Here is a 21,351-nt window from a genome sequence, read left to right on the forward strand (position 1 = left end):
CAAAATGATGCTTTTCAAGTGGTTGCGTTGTGACAACACTCAAAATACAGCAAAGCCTTATGGAGAGACATAATCTAAGAATTCCAATCAGCTACAAAGATGGCAACAAGGGCAAGGGAGGCCTGTATGAGCAGGTAGGCACTGGGGCACCAGCTTTTTTTGCATAATGTTGGTGGGGGAAGACAGGATCAAAAGGAGCTCCTGCTGCTCCATCTACCATCAATGGTGCACAAGGTGCGACATGGGGCACGAACATGGCCCCAGCCGTTGGACACCACTTTCAGCGTGTGTGTGCTAGGCATGGAGTGAGGAGCTGCCATTACCCATGGCGATTCTTCAATAATGTGATCTTGGGAATCCCTGATGTAAAAGATCTGCTCCCCCATCCCACCCCCAAACCAGGCTGAGGACAGACTTGTTCGTTTCAGCCCCTGCGGCAGCGGCTGTGGGGAAGGAGCCAGAGGCTTGTAGGGCAGAGGAGTCACTGGAGGGGCAGTGAAGGATGGTACAGGCATTAGGGAGATTAGAGGTGGGTGAGAGTTTAGGGTCGCACAATAGTCCAGCTGGATGTGGTCCAGATGGTCCAGGTGACCTCTCTACTTCAGAGTCTAATCCTGGCTGAAACATCCCAGGGGTAGCAGACATGGGGGTGAGCGTGTCCCTCATGTAGGTCTCATGATGATCTCTGGTAGAGTCTACCAGAAGGCTTGTCTGTTTGGTAACACTGGTGTTAGCATAAACTTTTACATCATTGTGTGTTTACTGTAAACACTAGGTCCGTCTCCATCTTTGTATTTTTTTTCCTGCCAGCATCATCCTATGTCTGTGAGAAGCACTACTATGCGTGGGAGGAAAGTACTGCTTTTGATCATTATTTTTTTTTAGCATCCTTTAATAGCTATTCTTACGCCATGACGCTGAAAGAACTGAAGTTCCTGATCTTTCTGTGGAGCTGTCTCATTGCTTATACTGTTGTTCTAACTTCACTTATCCCACATTTCTCAATTTCCCTCCTGGGCTCACATGTGCTTTTGCAGCTCTGCTCCAAATCCATTATCATCCCATAGTCAAAAATGATGGGGTAAGGAAGGCAAAGACAGATACTGTGAATGATGCTTTCTGGAGTCTGAAGGTCAGTGGTGGCCACAGACCCAGGGTCCTGGAGTCCCGAGCAGTATTGCAGTATGTGGTGTCAGGCTGCTCTGAGCACTCGGGGTGCCTGGATGAGGTATGGGATTTGGATTGCTGACCAAGGGTGTTTAGGCCAGGGTTTTCAGAACAAGTGGTGGATCTATGAGAGCACTGGGTCATTTTTTGATCCCTCAGGATCATCCTGGATCACTCTTCCCTTTTGTGGTTTCTCCCTTTCCTTTTTGCCTTAGGTGCCTTCCCATGCATGTCTCTGCATTGGCTTATCTGAGCTGTAGAAGGGAAGGCAAGAGGGAAACCCCCTCCAGAATGTCCTGGAGGCACTTGCAGGCTGGACCTCGGTGTTAGATGGGGAAGGAGGAATGAATATATTCTCTCCTCCCCCATATCAAATGCTGGGTAACATCTTCCTCTAGCTTTATGAGAACTGCTACTTGCTGAACACTGAGGGAGGGGAGGCTCTTAGTGCCCTGCATGTATGGCTCCTGGGACTGTGGGCTGTGACAGTCATACTGTTGGGAAGTGCACCAGGTAATAAGATAAGCAGGTAAGAGCCACAGATAGGCAGAGTGTCAGAAAAGTGTGAATCGGGCACCCTGGACCACAAGAGGAACCCGATGAGGCTTAACCATCAGCAAAAAGCCAGCAGAAGGCAATGTGGTGGATGGGACCTATTTAGCCATCACCAATGGCTCCCCATGGCCCCACTGAAGGCATCCGCCCCTTTTCATATGAGAGGCCTGTGTGTGCATAAGTAGTTGCATACTTTGGCATGCTCCCCTGACGCCATTGAAAGACCTCAGGACCTCATGAGGGCTCCTGGACTTTGGAGAGGAACGGTTGTTGCTGCTTTCCTGTTCCCATCTGTTCCTGCTTTCCAGTCTCTGCCTGGACTTGTACGTTTCTAATGATGCCAGGCCTGGCAGTCCAGTTCAGTGTTTGGTTTTTAAAGGAAAGTTCAAGGTACCTAAAGCGTGGCAAAGATATTTAATCCAGTGTCAGAAGATGGACTGCTCTCACCACAGTGCAGCACTTCATTTCAGACCTTGTGCTGTCTCTGTGTTTTCCTGTGGGGATACGGTGCCATCCACAGTGAGGTCTTCGTTTGTCCCAAAGCCTATGCAACCCTTAGGCTGCTTGAGTGAAATCAGCCGCTCACTTCAGATAAGTTTGAGAGGGGTCAGCTGGAAGCACAAGTGTTGTTCCAGGAGTCTGCAGGGAGGGGATCATGTTTGTCGTACATTGCCATGCTTTCCCTGAAGAAGGACAACTGAGGACCTTGTGCTCAGGTACTTGTGCTCACAAGGACCAGTCTGTTTGGTCCTTGTCAGCCTGTGAAGTCGTCAGTCAATCAAGAATGCTTTGAATAGTCACTGCCTTTCCTGAGAGGTGACTTCCTTTGTGTTTTTGTCTCTCTCTAGGTATCTGAATTCCCTCATGAGAAGTGTCCTTCCTGCCTCTCATGTGCAGCCCTACCTGTCCATGGGTAGCACTAGCTTAACTGATGTCCTGAAGAGCATTCCTCACCATGGATAGTCCACCCAAACTGACTGGTGAGACGCTGATTGTCCATCACATTCCCCTGGTGCATTGCCAGGTCCCTGATAGACAGTGCTGCTCCGTAAGCAAAAGGACCAACCCCTTCTGCCAGCCAGAGCTCAGCATTACACGGACCTCTGCCCTTCCAGACAGAGACCTTTCACAGACTGACTCCTTGGTGTACAGCAGCTTTCTCCAGACCTCTGAAACCTCAGCAGAGGCCTCAGACAATAAAGAAGGCAAAGCGAGGGATTTGATTGTCCCTAGTGTCAGCAAGCGACACAACCCTTTCCTGCTGAGTGAGGGTGAAGACGTCAGCATCTTTGGGGATGACTTGGGTCAAAAATCTTTCCACCTTCACAACTCACTTGTGTCTGGCAAGCCTCCCTTTCAGCTGCACGAGCTGGCCTTACCCCCTTTCCACCTCCACGATTCCAACCACATTGTGAAATCCTGGAACATGTCCAGCCGGTCCGGTGTGGTAGACGGGCAAGAGGACAAAATCAGCAGTGACGACATTCAGAAGAGGAATAACGCGAACAGGTGCCACCTGAGCCAGGCCTCAGAACGCATGGAGCTGGATGAATGCAGCTGCCATCGTGGCAGCTCCTCCAGCTTCTCCTTCGATGGTGGTGACCAGGAGTGGAACCAGAACACGGGTGAATCGCTGAGGAATCAGGATGCCCTGCACAGCCGGACGTGCAGCTGTTCCAGCTCAGAGCTCCAGCACTGTCGCTGCTACAGTTCATCAAGTCAGTCTGAAGTGAATGACCAACAGATGGGCTACATCAGTGACTCTTCCTGCAACAGCTCTGATGGGGTGCTGGTGAACTTCAGTGCTCTGTACAACAAAATGAATGGCCATTCTCGATCTAACCTGAATTCAGCCAACCTGTCCTGTGACTCTTCCTTCTGTAGCCACTCAGACACAGGAGCTTTTTACCTGGATTTGCATTCATCACCCACAGAATCCAAGATGTCTTGCGAGTCACATCACCCAGAGAGTTCAGGGAAGGTGTGTGGGTGTCAACACTCCTCCTCACCTGTCCTTGATGCTAACTGCAACTCCTACCACCTCCACTGTGAGCCTTGTGTTTCAGAGAGCTCAGACCTCACTGCCTGCTTCCAGAGCCAAGCACGGCTCGTTGTGGCTACTCAGAATTATTATAAGTTAGTCACATGTGACTTGTCTTCCCAGTCATCCCCCAGCCCAGCAGGATCTTCCATAACTAGCTGCTCGGAAGACCATACCAAAGGTAGCCCAGCACAGCCCACTGAATACTATCTGTTCAGAAGACCTGACCTGAGAGAAGAAGAAGATAATGTGGAGTGCAGTGAAGAGGAGGCAAAGGGAGAAGCCACCCAGAACATGATTGAGGGTCAGGTCTATGTGAATGCGTCACCACCTAACCTCAACGCAAGCCGGCAGCGCTCCAGGAGCTATGATCAGAACCTGGACAGGAGTCCCAGCAGCAGGTTGGGCTCCTTGGAGCGCATGGTGAGCTGTCCGGTCAAGCTGAGTGAAAGTCCAGCAATACCCATCCAGAGTTCCCCCCCAAAGCGAGTGACATCTTTTGCTGAACTAGCTAAAGGCCGGAAAAAGAATGGCACCTCTCCACCACTCCGGTCCAGTGGTGATTCCTCCTTGGAGTTCTCCCCAATCCCTGAGACACAGCGGGATTGCCCAACCTTCCTTGAAGAAAGAGCTCGCCGCAGCCAGAGTCTTCCACCCATGCCCTTTGTCCATGGCCTGAACCAGAGCTGCGAGGGCTTCTGTTTGAATCATACTTTTGGGGATAGCCAGGCTTTGTGTTCCACCAAAGACTCGGTCTCCAGTGAGAAGGTCCCCAGTGGGCATGGGGCAGGTGAGCAAGCCTCTCTCTCCCTGCTGATGGAGGCAGATGCCAGCTTCTCAGGTGGCTCTGCCAGTGGCCACGGACAAAGAGATGTTAGAGCTCGAGCAGATGGTAAGGACCCAAACTAGGCAGAATGGAGAAGTAAAAGGAAAGGCTGCTCTTTGGGACATGAGGGGAGCAGCAGAGGAACCTGCATGGTGATGGGAGACCAGTGCCTGTGCAGTTTGTTTCCTGGTCTACCCCTCTATGGGAAAAAGCCCTGCTGTGCTTATTTCAGACCCAGATCAGTGCATGTGTCTTCTCCTTGTACTTCTAAAGCCTCTTGAGGTTTTCCGCAAGCCTCTCATATCGTGTAACGGAGGACACAGCATTAGCACTTAGGGTCTGTGCAGCTTGGAAGGTTGTCTCCCTTCCAGGGTGTTGTGCTCACCCGGTCCGTGAGAATCGCCTGCCTTTGGCTCCTAAGACAGAGATGTGAAGATGCTCAATGGAGTCATGTTCCCAGCAGATGAAGGGAAGGGAACCATTGAGGAGTTTTTAGCCTTTATTCTTTGGAGCTATGTTGGGCAGAGGTGGAGAGGGAAGAGGCATAGCCAGCAGTCTCCTCTCAGTGCAGGGTCGGGGAGCTCACACAGTCTCTGCCAGGACTTACAGCATGAGTCCTGCAGAGATTAGAGGAGCTGTGTCTCTCTGCTGGAATGTCCTGGTCATATCCTCCGCTGTGCATTGGTTTGCAGCAAAAGTTCCTATGGAGGGTAACTGTCACAGTTCCCTCTGCAGGAAAGCCTGTAATACATGAGTTGCTTTCCACCTTGGTGTTGCCATCACTTGTCCTGGTGAGGAAGCTGGTGAGGTGTGACTGCAGTCCCATCAGAGGTATGGCCATTTCTCCAGCATGGCAGGAGACCTCTATCTCTGCCCTAGACAGTCCTTGTACCTGCTTCACAGTTAAGAGCCTGTCTAGAATGCCTCTGACCAGACCGCTGCAGTAGGAGCCCCTAACACGCCAAGGACCAGACTGTCTCCATTTAATGCCCTGAAGACTTCTGGCAGGAGATAGGAAGAACATGTCATTCACTGCCATGGCAGGTGTGGGAGAGATTTTGGCCTTTGGAGAAGGAAGTTTTTAGGTCTTGTCCTGTTTGTTTATCAAGTCTCGGTGTGGGATGGCAGGGAAGGCAGGTCTCTGCTGGGAGGAGGCAGCATGGGAGCAGCCCTTTTGGTTTGCAGAGGGAGTGCTTGGAAGGAGCAAGAGCTGCTCAGGAAGGAGGGGACACCCAGCACCTCTCAGGGCAATTTATCCCAGCAGTTTCTGTAGCCCCTGCTGCAGTCCCTTCCTCTGGACTATGACAGCAAGGCAGGCATTAGTGTTTAGTGTTCTGCAGAAAGAGAGAGAGGCAGAGCTGCCTTGCTCCAGCTGAGAGCAGCATGCAAGCCTAGAGCCTCTGAGAAGGGACTAGAGGGAAAGCAAGCCCTGCTAAAAGCTAGCTGTAGGGAGAAAGGCCTGGCACACCCCACAGACAGCAGATAACACCAGGGCTGTGCTTGGGATGGGTCCTTTGTTCCAGGATTTTCCGTGGACTGGAGAAATGGGGAGGAAGCAAGAGATAAGGTGCCGCACTGTGCTGGGATGCGGTGTGGCTGGTGATCAGGGATCCCAGTCAGCCCCATGCGCGCAGCCAGTGCTGTGTGTGTTGTGCACTCAGTGCACAGTGTGCCACACTTCAGCTGTGTCCCTCAGGATATTGTGGCCCCACCAGGAGCTGGAGGCCATCAGCATAGGAGATCGGCCCAGCACACTCCCTTAGGACATCCCTGTCCATCATTTGCTGGAGCAGACCTGCGCCTTCCAGGGTTGGAAGCTCTTCTGTTTCTGCTGTGGGCCTGATTTGGTTGGGAACATCCTGCCTAGATCTGGTACAGGCAGGGGGATGAAGGGAGCTGTGTGTTCAGAGGGGGAACAGTTACAGGAGAAAGAAGAGGGAGGGAGAAGGGGAAGCAAGCAGCCTTTCCGACAGCACTGGGTGTGATGTGGGATGCAGAGCTGCAGTGCTCTTGCATGTAATGCGTGTGCTTGGCTGGGTGAGTTCTCAGCGCACGTGGGAGGGGACAGTCCTTCGGGACAAGAAATCTTGCTGTACCGCAATGCGTTGGGCCACGTCTTTGTGGGCAGGCGCATGGAGCCATGACTTTGTGCTGTCCTGGGAACAGGGAATAGGGAAGGGATATGAAGCTGGTGACCCTGCTAGGAGAGACAAGCTCCTGGGACAGTGGTTTACTCTCCCAGACGCCGGTCAACAGCTGTAAACTTTGCATTTGGGGCCATGTGTCCTTACCCCACCAGCTCATGATGTGTGTAGTCAGTTCAGACTTGAACCAGTCTGCGTATGTCATTGACCTCTAGCTCATCCTCTTCCTCTTGCAGCTGAGAGCAAATTCCTTTTTGCCTGTGATCTGCTGGGCTGGCAATGACTGTGCCTCTGCCCATTCTCACACGCTGTCCCCCTTTCTCTCCCCGAAGGTGGTGGCACAGACAGCAAGCCTGTGGTACGCTACAGCAAGGACCAGCGTCCCACGACTCTGCCCATCCAGCCCTTTGTTTTCCAGCACCACTTCAGCAAGCCAGCCAAGGCCCGTGCCCTGCACAGCCATTTTGCCTCCAGCCTTTCCCAACTCTACAGCTTGTCCAGCAACCGGCCTGCCAGCCAGCAGATCTCCTCCAATTCCCAGTCCTCAGCCTCGGGCACCTCGGCAGAGCAGGTGGCGGTGGCGGGGAGTCAAGCTCATAGCACGCTCCTGACCCAACGCTCAGCGGACGGAGCTGCCTCTCGCAACGATGTCGGCATTAAGAAGCCTGCCCCCGAGACAACCCGGCCATCACCCCTGGGGAGTTACTCTCCCGTGCGATGCAACGTGCCTTTCTTTCAAAGCATGGACTCTTCTTCCTCGCCCACCACAGAGAGAGCTGGAGAGAGCCAGCCCCCCAGGAGCAGATCCTGCCCCATCTCCGCCAGCCTGCTTCCCACAAGGTCTTCCCCTGCGGTCAGTGGCATGCAGCCCTCCCAAACCACCAAAGCCGATGCCCTGAGGCAGAAGGAGAATCCCAAGCCGGTTCCCAAGAAGGAGGCACCGCTGGAAGCAAGCCCACCGCTCTCCGAGTACCGACTCCACAGCGTGTCCCTCCCGCCCCTCTCGGTGGGTGGCATGCCTGTGAGCAGAGTGGGAGGCCACGCAGATCCCCACTGGAGAAGTGGCAGCGAGACCAGCAGCTCTGGTCCACTCAGCAACATGGGAATACGGCCCCTCAATGGTAGGTCCCCAACTGCCAGGACAGGCTAGTGTGGAACATCTCCGGCTATGGCTATGGCTGCTCCCTGTAGTACCACCCTCTCTTGTAGCCACAGCCCGGGGCAAAATTGCATCTGGGTGCTGCAGTGCGCAACAGCCCATACCGTCACTTTGCCTGCAAAAGAGTCCTGCACTAAGAGTATGTCCTTCCACTACACTGTGTCCACGGAAAGGGCAGCGTGGGCTGCTGATCTTACAGCACCCCGCGCCAGGTCCTTGCATCCCAAACCTGCTCCCTCTGTACCCGCAGCCACGAGGCCACCAAGGCTCCTGCCCTGCTCTGCCAGCTGTGGCGTCCACCTCCCTCCATGTGCGTGTGCTAACGTCCTGGAACGCTGCTGGACTTTTAACTAATGTGCTCTCTCTCTTTCTCTGTCCTCCCTCTTTCTCATCTTCTCTCTCCCTGTTTGCCCTCCTCATCCTCCCATCTGCTCACATCCTCCCGTCTGGTGCTCACTGCCTGCGGCGTCCTAGCGAACCACCTCTCCCCGCAAGCACTGAAGTGGCGGGAGTACAGGCGGAGGAACCCCCTGGGTCTGGACCGTGTTTCAGGGCTGCCCGGCTTAGCAAGCAGCCTAGACAGGAGACAGCAAGAGCCCCGGCTGAACCGGGGGAACCCCATCTTTGAGCTCCCTGGCAGTCTCAACACCAGCCATTTCCACTGCAAGCTGAACGGTGCGCACCACCTTTCTGCTGGGGGGACTTTGGGAAGTGACCTTGGGGCTCAGGTTCAGTATCCCTTGGGGCTCAGGTTCAGTATCCCTTGGGACTCAGGTTCAGCCTGGCCTCATCACTGCTTTGTCTACTCTGAGCAGGAGGGACGATGCATCTGCTCACAGTGCGGCCAAGGAGCACAAGAGGAAGGTGAAAATTGCCTCACTGATGGGTACCCTCTGTGTGGAACTTCCCTTCTACTCCACAAGCTAAGGGCAGTCAGGTACAGCTCTGGGCTATATTGAATGACCCAAGAGCTGGCTCAGACCTCAACAAGTGCTCCTGAGCTATGGCCAGCTTGTAGTTCATGTCTTGTTCAGGAGTTGTGGCCCTTGGATATCTCCTGTCTCTGCCCCACGGTGTCTGCCCATCTGCCCCAGCTCTGTCAGCATGCTAGGTGCTGGGCTGTAGCTTTCATGGGGCAGCTGGCAACACCATAGGGCTTCATGGGGCCCTGTCTTCTCTATGCGTTTCTCTTAAGATCTTCTCTGTCTTCCAAAAACCCATGCAGGAAGGACTGAGAGGGACAGGCTGCTGTTGGCTGAACCTTTGAGAGTCCTCTGGGAAGAACAATGGGGTCTGTCTGTGGGAGGGGAAGTGTTCTTCAGGCCAGCCCCAAGTCATGGAGGGAATTCCTCAAAGCTGTATACCTCACTCTGCCAACCCAAACAGTTTCTTCATCCCCCTCCTTCATGGGAAGATGTTCAATCAGATGGAAGTCGAGCACATGAAAGAGCTCCTGCGGAAGTCACCCACTGAAAACAGAGGCCGTCCTGGGGGACAGGAGAAGATGTGTAGTTTGTTGCCTGTGAATGCCTGAGTGTGACAAGTAGGGATTCTCTGTGTGCTCTACTTTTGACCCCACTTGTGGGGGCTATCCGCACAGCAGCCCTGAGAGTCTGGTGCAATGAGGTTTCCCTTAGTACCAGCCCATGAGGGTGAACCTCCCACAGCATCTTTCAGTGCCCACAGCTCCCAGTCAAGCTGGAGCTAGATGTTGGGTGGGCTGTGGGGTTGAACTCTACAGGCTTACATTGCAGACCATTGCTGGGAGAATAACAAGCCTGTAACCCAGCTGTCCCAGTCCTGGGGTGAACACTCCTGCTGGTGCAGGTTGCTTCTGGGAAAAGCAAACAATGTGGGAGAGGCTTTGGTATAAGGGCTTGGCACTGATCCTTCTCCCCCCTGTCTTGTTACTACAGGACAGTCTATGAGGCAACTCCAGCTAACCTACACTGACTTCTTCCCTGACTACTTCTCGCTAGCAGAGAAACCCCCCGCTGAGTTCTGCCTCTCCCCAGATGGCAACACAGAGTCCATCTCCATCGACTTGCTGCAGAAGAAGGGTGAGTCCGTGTGTCTCTCATGGATGAGAGTGTGACATAGCACAGCGTAAGGCAAACACTGCTTCTCTCTGTCTCATCTCATCTCTGTAGACATAATGGTTTCTTTCTCTGCCCTTCTCTACTGTAGCACCATAACTACATGTCCCCCCGGACTGATGGCTGTTTCCACAGCAGGTTCTTGTTCTCTGCACCATGACACATGCCACGGAATATGTTTGAGCTGCTTGTCCCAGGAAGTATGATTAGAAAGGATTTTAAGTCCACAAGAAAGGGCAGAGAGAGCAGGCAGGCACAGGAGTGTGACCCTAAGGCAGGGTGTGCTGCCACCTCTGTCTCACTATACGAGGGTAGACCTGTGGATCTGTGTGATGTTGCAGATGTGCTAGCCTGAGATTTTGTAATTCAGGTAAAAGGTCTGTTGGGTCCTACATGGTAAATTGTTTACAATAAAAGGGTGGGAGAAAGGATTCCAAAGCAGGACAAGTTATGTCTGGCTGTGATGAGACCCATGCAAGAGGCAGGGTTGGGGACTGTGTTGTTGACAGCTGACTCAGTGTCATTGCAGAGGCAAGGGATGTGCAGAAAGGTTCCTGTGCCTTTGCCAGCTATGTGTTGGTGCTTACCAGATGGCAGCTTTCCCCTTTGTTCCACTTCTGTTCTTGCATCATACTGATGCAGATGCCAGGTTACCCACCACTGGCTTGTTCCTGAAAGTCATTACATAGCTTGCCAAATGCACGGCTTCTGCCCTGCAGCCCTGTAGGATTAAAGCAGCAAAAGCCTCATTGCCTCGGACCCCGTCTCTGCTTCCTGAAGGGATGGTGCCTGGAGGTGATGGTCCATGTCCCTTGGGAATATTGACAGGGTGTCTGATGTTTCAGCCACTTCTGAAGGTTGTCCTACTGTCGGGCTGACAGGTGAGTGCTGGAACCAGCAGGGATAGATTTGGTGAGGAGTTAGGAGGGGCTATGCATGTTTTTGACAGAGAGGGCATGTGCGCTGACATGGGCTTGAAATGCCCCTGCCTGATTTCTTCGTGAAGTGTTTGCTCAGGGTCTGTGCCAGAAGACCCCAGGCAGCTCTCTGACTCATTCTTTCCCTCAAGGTCTGGTGAAGGCAATCAACACTGCTGTTGACCTGATTGTGGCTCACTTTGGAACCAGCAGGGATCCAGGGGTGAAGGTAGGTCTTGCTTTCAACGTCATGAGTGACATGGAGAGGATGGAGAAAGACTGCATCTCCATTCTCTTGCAGTCAAAAAGGGTATCTACAGGGTATCCAATGAAGGCAGTAGTAGAAAGAACAAACCAAGCAAAGGTGATGATAGTAAATCTGTGAGAGTTCTTGCAGCATGGTGCTGGGGATGCTGAAAGAGTACAAGGAAGATCAGAAAAACACAAGGAAGGGAAATTCACTGAGGTCTACAAAACACATAGTGATAATGTCCAGCTTAGGTAGTCTCTGAGTTGAAAGTAGTTGTAGACTGCAAGAGCATTCAGGGCAAACATTATATATGTTTGCTCTGGTTTGACTCTTTCTTATGTACTTACTCATGGCTCTTTATAAGAGAGAATACCAGGCCAGATGGAATTCTGGTCTGATGCAGTACACCAGCTCTTTTTTCTCATGCAGTGGAGAGCTGTGTCTCCCTCCTCCACATGTCCCGTGATTCTGTTCTGGCACTGGTGCCAGGACACAGTGCAGTGTCCCCAGTCCCTTCATGCATCACACGGCTCCATAATGATAAAAAAGTGCATCAGTCATTGCTCATCTGGGGCAGGTGGGCATCCCCTGTGACCCTTAACCACTAGCTTCAGAGAGCATCTAGGCTGACAATGGGACTGGCTGTCTTCAGCCTGTGCTTCCCTCATCTCCCATTTCTGGAATAACAGAGAAGCAGAACAAGCTCACTTCTGTTTGTACCAGCCAGTGTTTGCAGTCCTGTGACATTGAACACGTTTGTGGTGCCTCCTCTCAATGCTGAATGCTCTGCTTCAGTCAGGGAGACTCTGGGGGAGCAATGTGACACTATTTGGACATGGCAACTGCTCTGGAGTGCCATCCCCAAGGAGAAACCTCACTGGATCAGATTCCAAGCCCATTCAATCCTATCTCAGAGCCCAGGGTAATTTGGCCCTAATTACGATTGTTAGTGATGCAGAGATTGCTGTACAGCATAATCAGAGCTTTTTGGATTCACACAGTTTTTTAAGGCTTCACTATGAATTCCCTATTCTTGCAGTGTTCGTTTGGGGAATAATTGCAACATTCCCCCATTACATTCCTTACCAGGCAACACTGCATTTTTGACCTGGGGTTTCATTGTGCATCAGTGTGCCAGGGGCTGTCAAAAGGCAGCACCCATCCCTGATGCTCCCACGCTCGATGGATCTGGTGGGATTATTCCTGACCCAGAAGTTCAGTCTCAGTTCAGGGCCTTTGTGGACCCGTGCCAACTGGCCAGTGTAATTCCAGCTCAGCTGGTAAAATCTGCGCCCTGAACACAACTGCCCGGGAGCATCAACGTGACGTGCAAGGCCTGGGGCTGACCCCCTCGGATTGACCCCCCGGCAGCTCGAGGACTGTGTGCAGCACAATATGTCCCTGCTCAGCTGATGCTGGGCCCTTACACACTTCCGCACCTCAACCTGAGCTCTGTCCATCCATTTTGCCCTCACCCTGTTTATTTATAGTAATCCCTGGGAATTATAAGTCACCATGTCACTGAGTTAAGTGTCCCTTAACCCCTCGGTGCCGGTAGTTCCTATGTGGTTTGCTGCTTCCTGCTTCAAAAATAGCAACAAGAAAATCTACAGCAGCAGAAAAATCCCTTTACTCTTTTCTTCCTCCAGCAGGACAGTCTGTAGGCAGAACCAGGAGTCCCTTCTAACTGGGATATCCTTGTTCCAGGCTGGGATATTCTCTTCCCAAGCTGTTTTCTCACCCCAGCCTGGGGCAGACCTTGCGGGGAGCAACCCAGAACTGGTGTATAAGGCATCAGGGGGGAAGGGGAAGAGCCTGCCTGTTCAAAGAGCTTCTGAGCATCAGTTGTAGCCTGGATATTGCCTGCTGGCTGACTGTGGTAGGCAGGTGGGGCTGGACTGTTTGCATGCGTCTGTGCCTTGTAAAGCAGTTACCAACTGCTCTGTGTTGCCTGTTTTGTTATCGCTTAGGCCAAACTTGGGAACAGCTCTGTGAGTCCCAATGTGGGCCATCTCATCCTGAAATACCTATGCCCTGCTGTCCGGGACATCCTGAGTGACGGGCTTAAGGCTTACGTCCTGGACATGATCATCGGCCAGAGGAGGAACATCCCTTGGAGCGTGGTGGAGGCATCCACTCAGCTAGGTATGGAGGGCGTGCAGCGATGCCCATCACTCTGCAGTATTCCCAGGTTGTGGCTGGGAGGTGCTGGGGAAGGTTGGCTACAAGGATGGGGATGCAGAGTAGTACCCAGGTCCCTGCATGGAACAGGATGCAGGTTGTCCTTCACTTGCAAGACAAGAGAGACACTGCTCTATTCTGCCCAAATATTTATCATCATTTCCCCTGAAGATTCCAAATTCTCCTATAACAGGCCCTAACAATGAAAAAAATTAAACAAACAAACAAACAAACAAAAAAAAATTAAGAGTATCCTTTCCCCCCCTCTAAGTTTCTAGGGTGTTTCTAGACCTTCATCTTTAGCCCTGCACAGCTACTGTATAAGGCAGAGTTGTGCCCTAGCCTGGTCTATAAGAAAATTTGCACACACATCTCTCATGGCTCAAGCGTGCCCGCAACACCTGCACCCTCTGCTAGTACCAGTTTTGCAGCCTGGATTGTGACAACGGTAGATGGTAGATCCAGGAGAACTCCTTTCTGAGGTTACAGATGGCAGGGCCACACTGATTTCTGTGTCGGGAAGAGCTTACATCCAGCTAGAAGGGAAGCCTTATAGCTTGTTTGTCGCAAATCTCCAGCTCTGGGGTTATGTCTGTGTTTGCAGATACCCCAGATTATAACCACCCACCACAATATTCTGTTTACCTGCTGATTTTGAGCCAAGGGCTGTGATTATCCTTGAAGTGTGTGAGGCAGGTCCTTGTGGTATTGAAACTCTCCCAAAGTTTTGGAGTGGCAGTCTGGGACAGACCACAACCTATCATCTCCCTTGTGGATTCTACCTGTTAGGATGGAGTGAGCTCAACCTGATGACTGGTGGAGGGGCAGCACACATACAGGCATGACCATCCAGCCAACATCTGGTTTTGCCTTGGTGCTCCTTCCCGTGGTGCTATTTTGGCTTTGCTGACTCTCGGCATTTTCCTTCTCTCCATAGGCCCCTCTACCAAGTTGCTGCACAGCCTCTATAGCAAGATCAGCCAGTACACGGAGCTCACCAACCACACCATGAGGTTCAACGCGTTCCTCTTTGGCCTCCTCAAGTAAGCAGGCTCCTTGGGCTGGATGCATGTCACTGTCCAGGGCTGGCAGCAGGTGCTGGTCCTTGACTGCAGGCAGGCACAGTTGCCAATGAAAAGACTTAAGAAACATGGGAAGCTGCTGTAGGTGAGAGAAGGAAGAAGCTGTGAGCCTCAGGGAACTCCAGAAGGATCAAAACCTGCCCCTACCAGGCCAGGACTGAAAAGCACTGGCTGTAGCCCACTGAAGAACATTCTCAGCTTGTTTTAGCCCCAAAACATTAGTTGGGAAGAGTCTGTCTGTCATGGTTCATATAAGGATAGACACACAATGCATAAATTACTCCTGAAAATTCCTGCTTAAATCACTGCTTCCTGGAGCTGCAGTCAAGCCAGTGCATGAGGCTCTGAAGGAGAAATTGCCCTGGTGAAGCCTGACCCATCCATGTTGGGCAAGGAGTACAGACACTACACTCGGTGTTAAACAGAAGGTGGCAGTGGTGAAGGGATGAGCGCTGCCAGGATGGTATTTCCCTGCTCCTCCGAAGTGGTCATCAAGAGCTGTGGCAGTGGCATCAGAGTCCCCAAGATCTCCAAATGTTGGGGGACCCCTAAGATGCAGGAGCAAGCTCTGCCCTGCTCTCCCCACTGAGGGTGGCCCAGCTCTCCTCTGCTGTCACAGGATGCCAGCATACTTTGGGCCAAGCCTGCAGCAACAGTCTCATGTTTGTAGATGATTTCCCTCTCCCACGTGAGCCCTTCTCAGCAAAACTAAGCTCTGCCAAATCATGAGGAAGCTTCTGGAAACACGGTTGTTAGGGGTTATGGTTGCACAATGCCTCATGTAGAGCAAACTGGATGCCTCCATGACAGGCTGGGTGGCTGTGGTCAGTGCATGCTGGTGGGAGTGAGCCACTGTCAGTTCACTGGGTCTTGGCGTTCACAGGGCTATGCTGTAAATGCCCTTTTCCAGCCATGCTTCTTGTAGAGCACCTAGGATGAAGGGGATTAATCGATTTTCACTTATTCTTTCTTTCCTTGCTTGTTTTCCATTCCTACAGTATCCGGTCCTTGGAATTCTGGTTCAACCACCTCTACAACCATGAAGGTAAGCATCTGAGGGCTGTGGGCTGCAGCAGGGACCAAATTCTGCACAGCGTAGAGCACAATCTAAGCTCTGGAGCACGCATGGCTCTTGTTGGTCTTTCAGCCTGGGCTGTTCCCTTCTGCTCTGAGCTGAAGGACTCAACTGTACGCAGTCCTAGTGTTGCTGGAGGGCTGCTCAGCGCAAGGGAGCAAGGTGGAATTCAAAGCTCCATGCAGCTCCCTGTACCTGTGCCTGGCCAGCCAGGTCCTTCCCAGCCGCAGCTAGTGCCCAAGGCTATCGCTTCTAACGCAGATGCCTCAGTCTGCTCGAAGGAGACCAGATCTAACCCTCCCCAAATTTTTCCCCTCCCTGCCCAGTGCCTGAGAGCTTTGTACGGCTGGAGATGTGCACACGTAGCTGAAGCCCTTCAGGCATGGGGAAAAAAAATGGAAAGGAAAACCTCCTGACAAACAAAAAGCAGATTTTACTCGCTGTACGTGCTTTTTCAACCAGAAATGTTTCTAGAGTGTGCAGATTACCCGGCAGCACAGCCAAGCTGCCTGATGCCTAGAAGCAGCATGACTAAGTGCTAAGTGCACAGTGAGACAGACTCTCTCGACCTGCTGGATCCCCTGAGCGTGCTGCTGGCTCAGCCTATGCCCAGCCCAGGGCCCCATGCACTGCAAGAAGTCCAGCCCAGTATCTTCTGGCAGGTTTGGGAGCTGACAGCGGAGGTTTCCCAGGTCCGTGTGTGCAGTCAGCACTTCTCTCTGGAGCAGACAGGAGAGTAGACTTGTCTTTGTAGTGAGGCAAGAGAAAGCACCCTGGTTTTCTGGAGCAGAAGACGACCATTCTGTTTCAAGCCATCATTAAGAGCTGGAAGTGTGAGCAATAGCTAGGGCTGTCAGGATGATGAAGGCTAGGCAAAGGGGTTGGAGATAAAGTGCAAGTCCTGTCTGTGGTGTAAGTTTGTTATCTCACTGGGGCCAACTGGTCACAAATCCTCTTCCCAGCCCTCTCCCTGGGAGTGAGACCTGACAACAAAGCTAGTGGGATGTGGCCAAGTGAGGTGAAGGATGGATGCTGAGGGTGGAAATGCTGGTCCATTCTCTGTTAGGATACACAATTCAGCCCAGCCAGGTCCTTGGAAAGACAGACACCTCTCTGCTGTCCCCAACACCTCTCTCTGCAGGGACCTGGACTGACCAGAACTGCAGCTCCTTATTCTTCTCCAGGAGGTGGGGAAGTGAATCTTGACAAGTGACAACCCTTTGATGCTCTTTATTTGCACCCTAGTCCCGTGGTATTTTGTGGCAGAGGTCATCCTGCTGGATAGTCTGACAGGTCCAGGCAGGTCCTGGCTGCAGGCGTGAATGGAAGAAGGACCTGGGCCAGATTGCCCAGAGCATCTGGTGCTCCCTGACCCACTGCTGAGCCTTACCCTGCAGCCACAGCTGTCACCAAAAACTAGTGTCCAACTCCTTTCCCCATAGCTTCAGCAGCTTCTCGATGGCTTGGCAAAGGAGGCAAGGGCCTCTCCTCTAATTGGTGTCTCTCGCCCTACAGATATCATCCTGGCACACTACCAGCCGGTGGGCTTCTTGTGCCTGTCTCACAGCGTATGCCAGCCTCTTTTCGAGGAGCTCCTGCTCCTGCTCCAGCCTCTCTCCCTGCTGCCCTTCAACCTGGACCTCCTTTTCGAGCACCACCTGATGCAGATGGGCAAAGAGCAGCAGCAGCAGAAGGAGCTGCTGCGTGTGAAGCAGGACCTGCTACTTTCCGCCCACTCCACCCTGCAGCTGATGCGGACACGGGGCAGCAACGACGATCCTGACGGCTGCAGCACTGCCCCCGAAGCAGGCAAAGCGGGCACCAGAGATGGTGGCATCTCACCAGGCCACAGCTCCCAGCAAGCGGCGAGCAAGAGGGTGAAGGGGGTGGGGGCCTCCTGCGGAGATGTGGACAGGGAGGAAGAGCGGAGGAAGGTGCGAGAGAGCGCGTGGGAAGGGAAGAAGGACAAGCAGGCAGGCTGGTGGTACCAGCTCATGCAGAGCTCTCAGATTTACATCGAGGGCTCGTCTGAAGGCTCAAAGTTTATCCGCTATGAGAAGAAGAAGAAGGCTCTGAACACTGTTCCCAGGTCAGCAGAGACCCGCAAGGCACCACCGCCCCGCGAAGGAGTGGTGGAGGGTGCAGAAGCTTGCCCCATTGCTGAGGGCACCTTGGAGGAGAGACCCAAGGCTGTCAGCAAGCCAAGTCCTGAAGCTGTGGAAGAGCCCTTGGAAAAGCCCCAGCAGGTTCTGGTCAGCGAAGAGGTGAAGGAACGGAGTTGGCCCTTCTGGATGGGTAGCCCCCCAGACTCGGTGGTTACAGAGCTGAAGCACAGCAAGGAGAAGGAGACTGGGGCTCCGCAAAGAGTAGGAGCAGCAGCAGCAGCAGCCCCGCAAGAGGAGAGCAACGCCAGTGCATCAGAGGGCAGCCAGGCCATCAAGTGGGGGCACTTGTTTGGGTCCAGGAAGGTGCAAAAAGAGCCCAGGCAGCCTAACAGGTAGGGAGACAGGGATGGTTTTGGGTTGGAGAGGGCTGGTTAACCTGGGATTGCAGCAGTGCAGGTGGAAGTCAGGCCGATAGCTGACTGCTGGGCTACACCATGGTGGTACCCCAGAGGCAGTGTGTGAACAGAGAGGTCTGCCACCCCTGCCCAGCCCTGCCTGCCTGCCTTAATTCCTACCACACCGCCATTCCCCTCTTCATCTCCTACCCTTGTTAATCCACCTCACTGGCTTTCTTCTCCTGCCTTGGCTCCTAAGCCTTCTCTCCAGGGGAAGGGCTCCTGCTGCACCACCCCCATCATCACCTCATCCCTTCCAAAAGCGTGTAGTAAGTGAGCAGAACATGGAGAGCCATCCCTGTTGAACACAATGGGTGAGGAGGAGGCATAAAGTTGCCTCACGTAGCTGATACCTCTCTGCCTTGCTTCTCCATCTGCACCCTTCTTGCTTCTGTGGCCACTGGAAAAGTCCTTTCCAGTCTAGGCCATGGTGTGTCTGGAGAATGCTGAGTGCTCCCTGCCAGGAGATAGCCTGGGGACCACAGTGCACTTTGTGCATGGAGCCAGACCTCTAAGGCATAACCTTGCCATGAGAGTAGCAGTTCCTTGCCCCCAGGTACGCTTCCCTGCCACTACCTGCTTCTGTCTCCTTCTTGCAGGTTGCCCTCCGGCTGGCTGAGCTTGGACAAGTCTGTGTTCCAGCTGGTGGCCCAGACGGTTGGGGCAAGCATGTGGCGAGAAGCAGCTCCTGAGCCAGAGCCAGCCCAGCCAGAGTCACCTGAAGTGCCCGCCATGGCGCGGCCGGCCCGGGGGCTGTCTCCTCACCCTCCCTGGTGAGTTCTGCAGGTGCTGGGACCTGGTGGGTTGGGGTTGGCACGGCTCTGCCTGTTGCAGTTTCCCTGCCCCTCTTTGTACTTGTGGACCAGGGGGACGGTTTGGCACAGTGATGCAGCTTGTGCCTCCATCCACCCCAACTCTGCAGTCTGCAGGTGAGGGGCAGCTGGGAGACTGGCTGGGTGGGGAGGTAGAGCGTGTTTTTCTCGCTCTTCTGTGCCCATGGTGGTCCCTGGGCTTCAGCAGGGGGAGCATCCTGTGGTGAGCTAACCCTTCCTCCCCTTCCTCTGCCTGCAGTGAGGTGAAAGCTCTTTGCCATCACATTGCCACCGAGGCAGGACAGCTGAGCTTCAACAAAGGGGATATTCTGCAAGTCATCTCCAAGGTGGATGGTGACTGGCTGCAGTGCAGCCTCGGCTCCGAGAAGGGACTGGTGCCCATCATGTACGTCACCCACCCGGAGGACGAGGACTATTGACCTGGCTGGAAGGCCAAGCACAGTACCGTGGGCTGCTGAGGCTCCTCTGGGGAAGCACACCCTGCCAGAGGAACAGACACAGCTTCTTGCTAGTTTCTTACCTTTCTTGCCATTACAGAATACAGTAACCGTAGGTGGTTCCTTCTTGCTCCTCCTTGTGCAGCTGCCAAAGGCCGACTCGGCCCCCGGGGTCTTCTGCGAGCTGCACCTCCTATTGCCAGGCGTCGCCGTGCATGCAGCCACACTGGGGATCACCCGAGCCCCCTCCACCCAACGCCATCTCCAGCACCCACAGCCCATGGACTCGTACATAGCAGGAACCCAAGCAGTCCGTGCCAGGGCAGTGCTGCCCCGCTGATCGGCTCAGTTTTGTGCTGGAGGGTGCAAGATGCTGTCCGTCCCTTCCCCGGGGGTGGCGGTGCAGCCTGCAGCCTCCAGCATCCCTGGAGTCATCAGCTGTAGGGGTGGGAGCACCGTGCATTGGCAAGGTCTCTGCAAGGCTGGGCTGATGGGTTGCCTTGCGGTTTGTTGGGGGGGCTGCAAGGTAGGCTCCCCCACGCTGGAGCAGCCCTGTCCCAACATCCTGTAGTGGTGCCTGGTGGGTTGTACCGGGCCAAGTGGCCTGGCACTGCCACACAGCAGGGCTGGGGCTGTGCCTGGCCACGGCCAGGGGAGGGGGAACGGGATATGTGTGTGCGTGCAGAGCAAAGGGGTGCATGGGGTCGTGAGGAAGGCACGTGGATGTTCAGTGTTAACGTAGGTCTGGGATGGGTAGTGCCACCCTGTGCTGTTGGGGGGGTGGCCCTGTGCCCTCCACGCTGAGCAGGGAGCCAGTGCCTGGGAAGCCCTGGGATGCTCAGCGGAGGCGGGGGTGGAGGGGAGGGGGTGAGGGCAGGGTCCCTGACTGGGTGAGGGAGTTGGGGGCAGTGCTCCCGACAGGTAGATCGGGGAGTGCTCCCAGACGGAGATGGGGAGCCAGGGAGGGAGGGGTGGTGCTCCCCTTGGCATAGGGTTTCTGGTCTTGCTGAGCAGTGCCGCGGGGCGGGGAGGACGATTGTTGTGCATGAGCACAAGGGGATGCTGGGGGTCCTGGTGTCCTTGGTAGAGGCAACACCAGTCAACCCCTTCCTTGCCATGTTCATGGTGCCCGCTGGGATGGGGATCATCGCCTGCCTGTCAGGTGGGAAACAGTGTTAATGAAAGGCCGTGCCAGTATTTGGTGCCTTGGCCAGGTTGATACTGCTCACAGCATTATGCCTGGGCTGGCTTCCCCATGGCGAGGGGCCCTGGTCTTGCAAGGTTACCTCCTGCTTGTACATCGCTTAGCGGACGTTGCACCATGTTTTATTTGTATTTCCCCATTAGAACGAGGTGTCTCGCCTTTATTTATTTCTTTATTTATGATGCATATTAATAAAAAAGGTGCTGATTGAGGTCCCTGCTACACAGCCTTGTGATTTCAGCCCGTCCCTGCTACACAGCCTTGTGATTTCAGCCCGTCCCTGAGAAGGGTCTGAGGGTTACCTGTACAGGGACACTGCACTGCAGGCTTCGTCCTGCCTCCACCACAGCCAACTCCAGACCTTCAGAAGGCGGCAGGTTGCCCGCAGCCATCAGACCTGTCAGTTCAGACTGTGGGGGACTACACCACATCATCAGATGATGGTATACCTTGGGAAGACAGCTGAGGCTCCTTTTCTTAATTCCTCGTGCATGCTGGATGGGGACCAAGCAGGCTTCAGGCAGGAGTTCACACGATTTCTGTCTGGCATCTGCTTCCCAACATTGCTCAGGGTGTTGTGAATAAGGTGTCCATAGGTGCACCCAAACTGGAACTTGTAACCTGCGGGCAGTGGGAGGAAGTCCTGAGAAGCACGGGAAGGAGGGAATGAAGGATGGGTTGTGGGGCTGGGACCCAGAGCCTGGGACAGCCTGGGCATGAGGCTCAGTGTCTGCAGGTCACTCACAAGGGCGGGCTCTGGAGCTTTTAAATTTAGACTTGCACATGTGATGGACCACCAAGTCCAGCAGGAATGAATCCAAAGA

At 53.7% G+C, this 21,351-nt stretch overlaps 1 protein-coding gene across 7 annotated transcripts in view; it reads left to right on the forward strand.

The window, feature by feature from the left end:
* The window catches only part of RUSC2 (RUN and SH3 domain containing 2), a 53,678-nt gene extending 32,939 nt beyond the window's left edge, over positions 1 to 20,739 (forward strand). For 4 of the 7 annotated variants that reach the window (XM_074569082.1, XM_074569084.1, XM_074569085.1 and 1 more), the window contains 11 exons: positions 2,571 to 4,655; positions 7,066 to 7,854; positions 8,367 to 8,567; positions 9,809 to 9,952; positions 11,058 to 11,134; positions 13,126 to 13,300; positions 14,274 to 14,379; positions 15,417 to 15,463; positions 17,009 to 17,990; positions 18,653 to 18,826; positions 19,125 to 20,739. In XM_074569082.1, coding sequence (XP_074425183.1) covers positions 2,678 to 4,655; positions 7,066 to 7,854; positions 8,367 to 8,567; positions 9,809 to 9,952; positions 11,058 to 11,134; positions 13,126 to 13,300; positions 14,274 to 14,379; positions 15,417 to 15,463; positions 17,009 to 17,990; positions 18,653 to 18,826; positions 19,125 to 19,305 — 4,854 coding nt within the window. In that variant the 5' untranslated portion in view covers positions 2,571 to 2,677 and the 3' untranslated portion in view covers positions 19,306 to 20,739. The remainder of the gene's footprint in view (positions 1 to 2,570; positions 4,656 to 7,065; positions 7,855 to 8,366; positions 8,568 to 9,808; positions 9,953 to 11,057; positions 11,135 to 13,125; positions 13,301 to 14,273; positions 14,380 to 15,416; positions 15,464 to 17,008; positions 17,991 to 18,652; positions 18,827 to 19,124) is intronic. The other 3 variants (XM_074569086.1, XM_074569087.1, XM_074569088.1) reach the window with 3 other exon arrangements.
* Positions 20,740 to 21,351: the final 612 nt, after the last annotated feature.

Source organism: Larus michahellis, chromosome Z (assembly GCF_964199755.1).
Source record: "Larus michahellis chromosome Z, bLarMic1.1, whole genome shotgun sequence".
In the NCBI taxonomy this organism is placed as follows: domain Eukaryota; kingdom Metazoa; phylum Chordata; class Aves; order Charadriiformes; family Laridae; genus Larus; species Larus michahellis.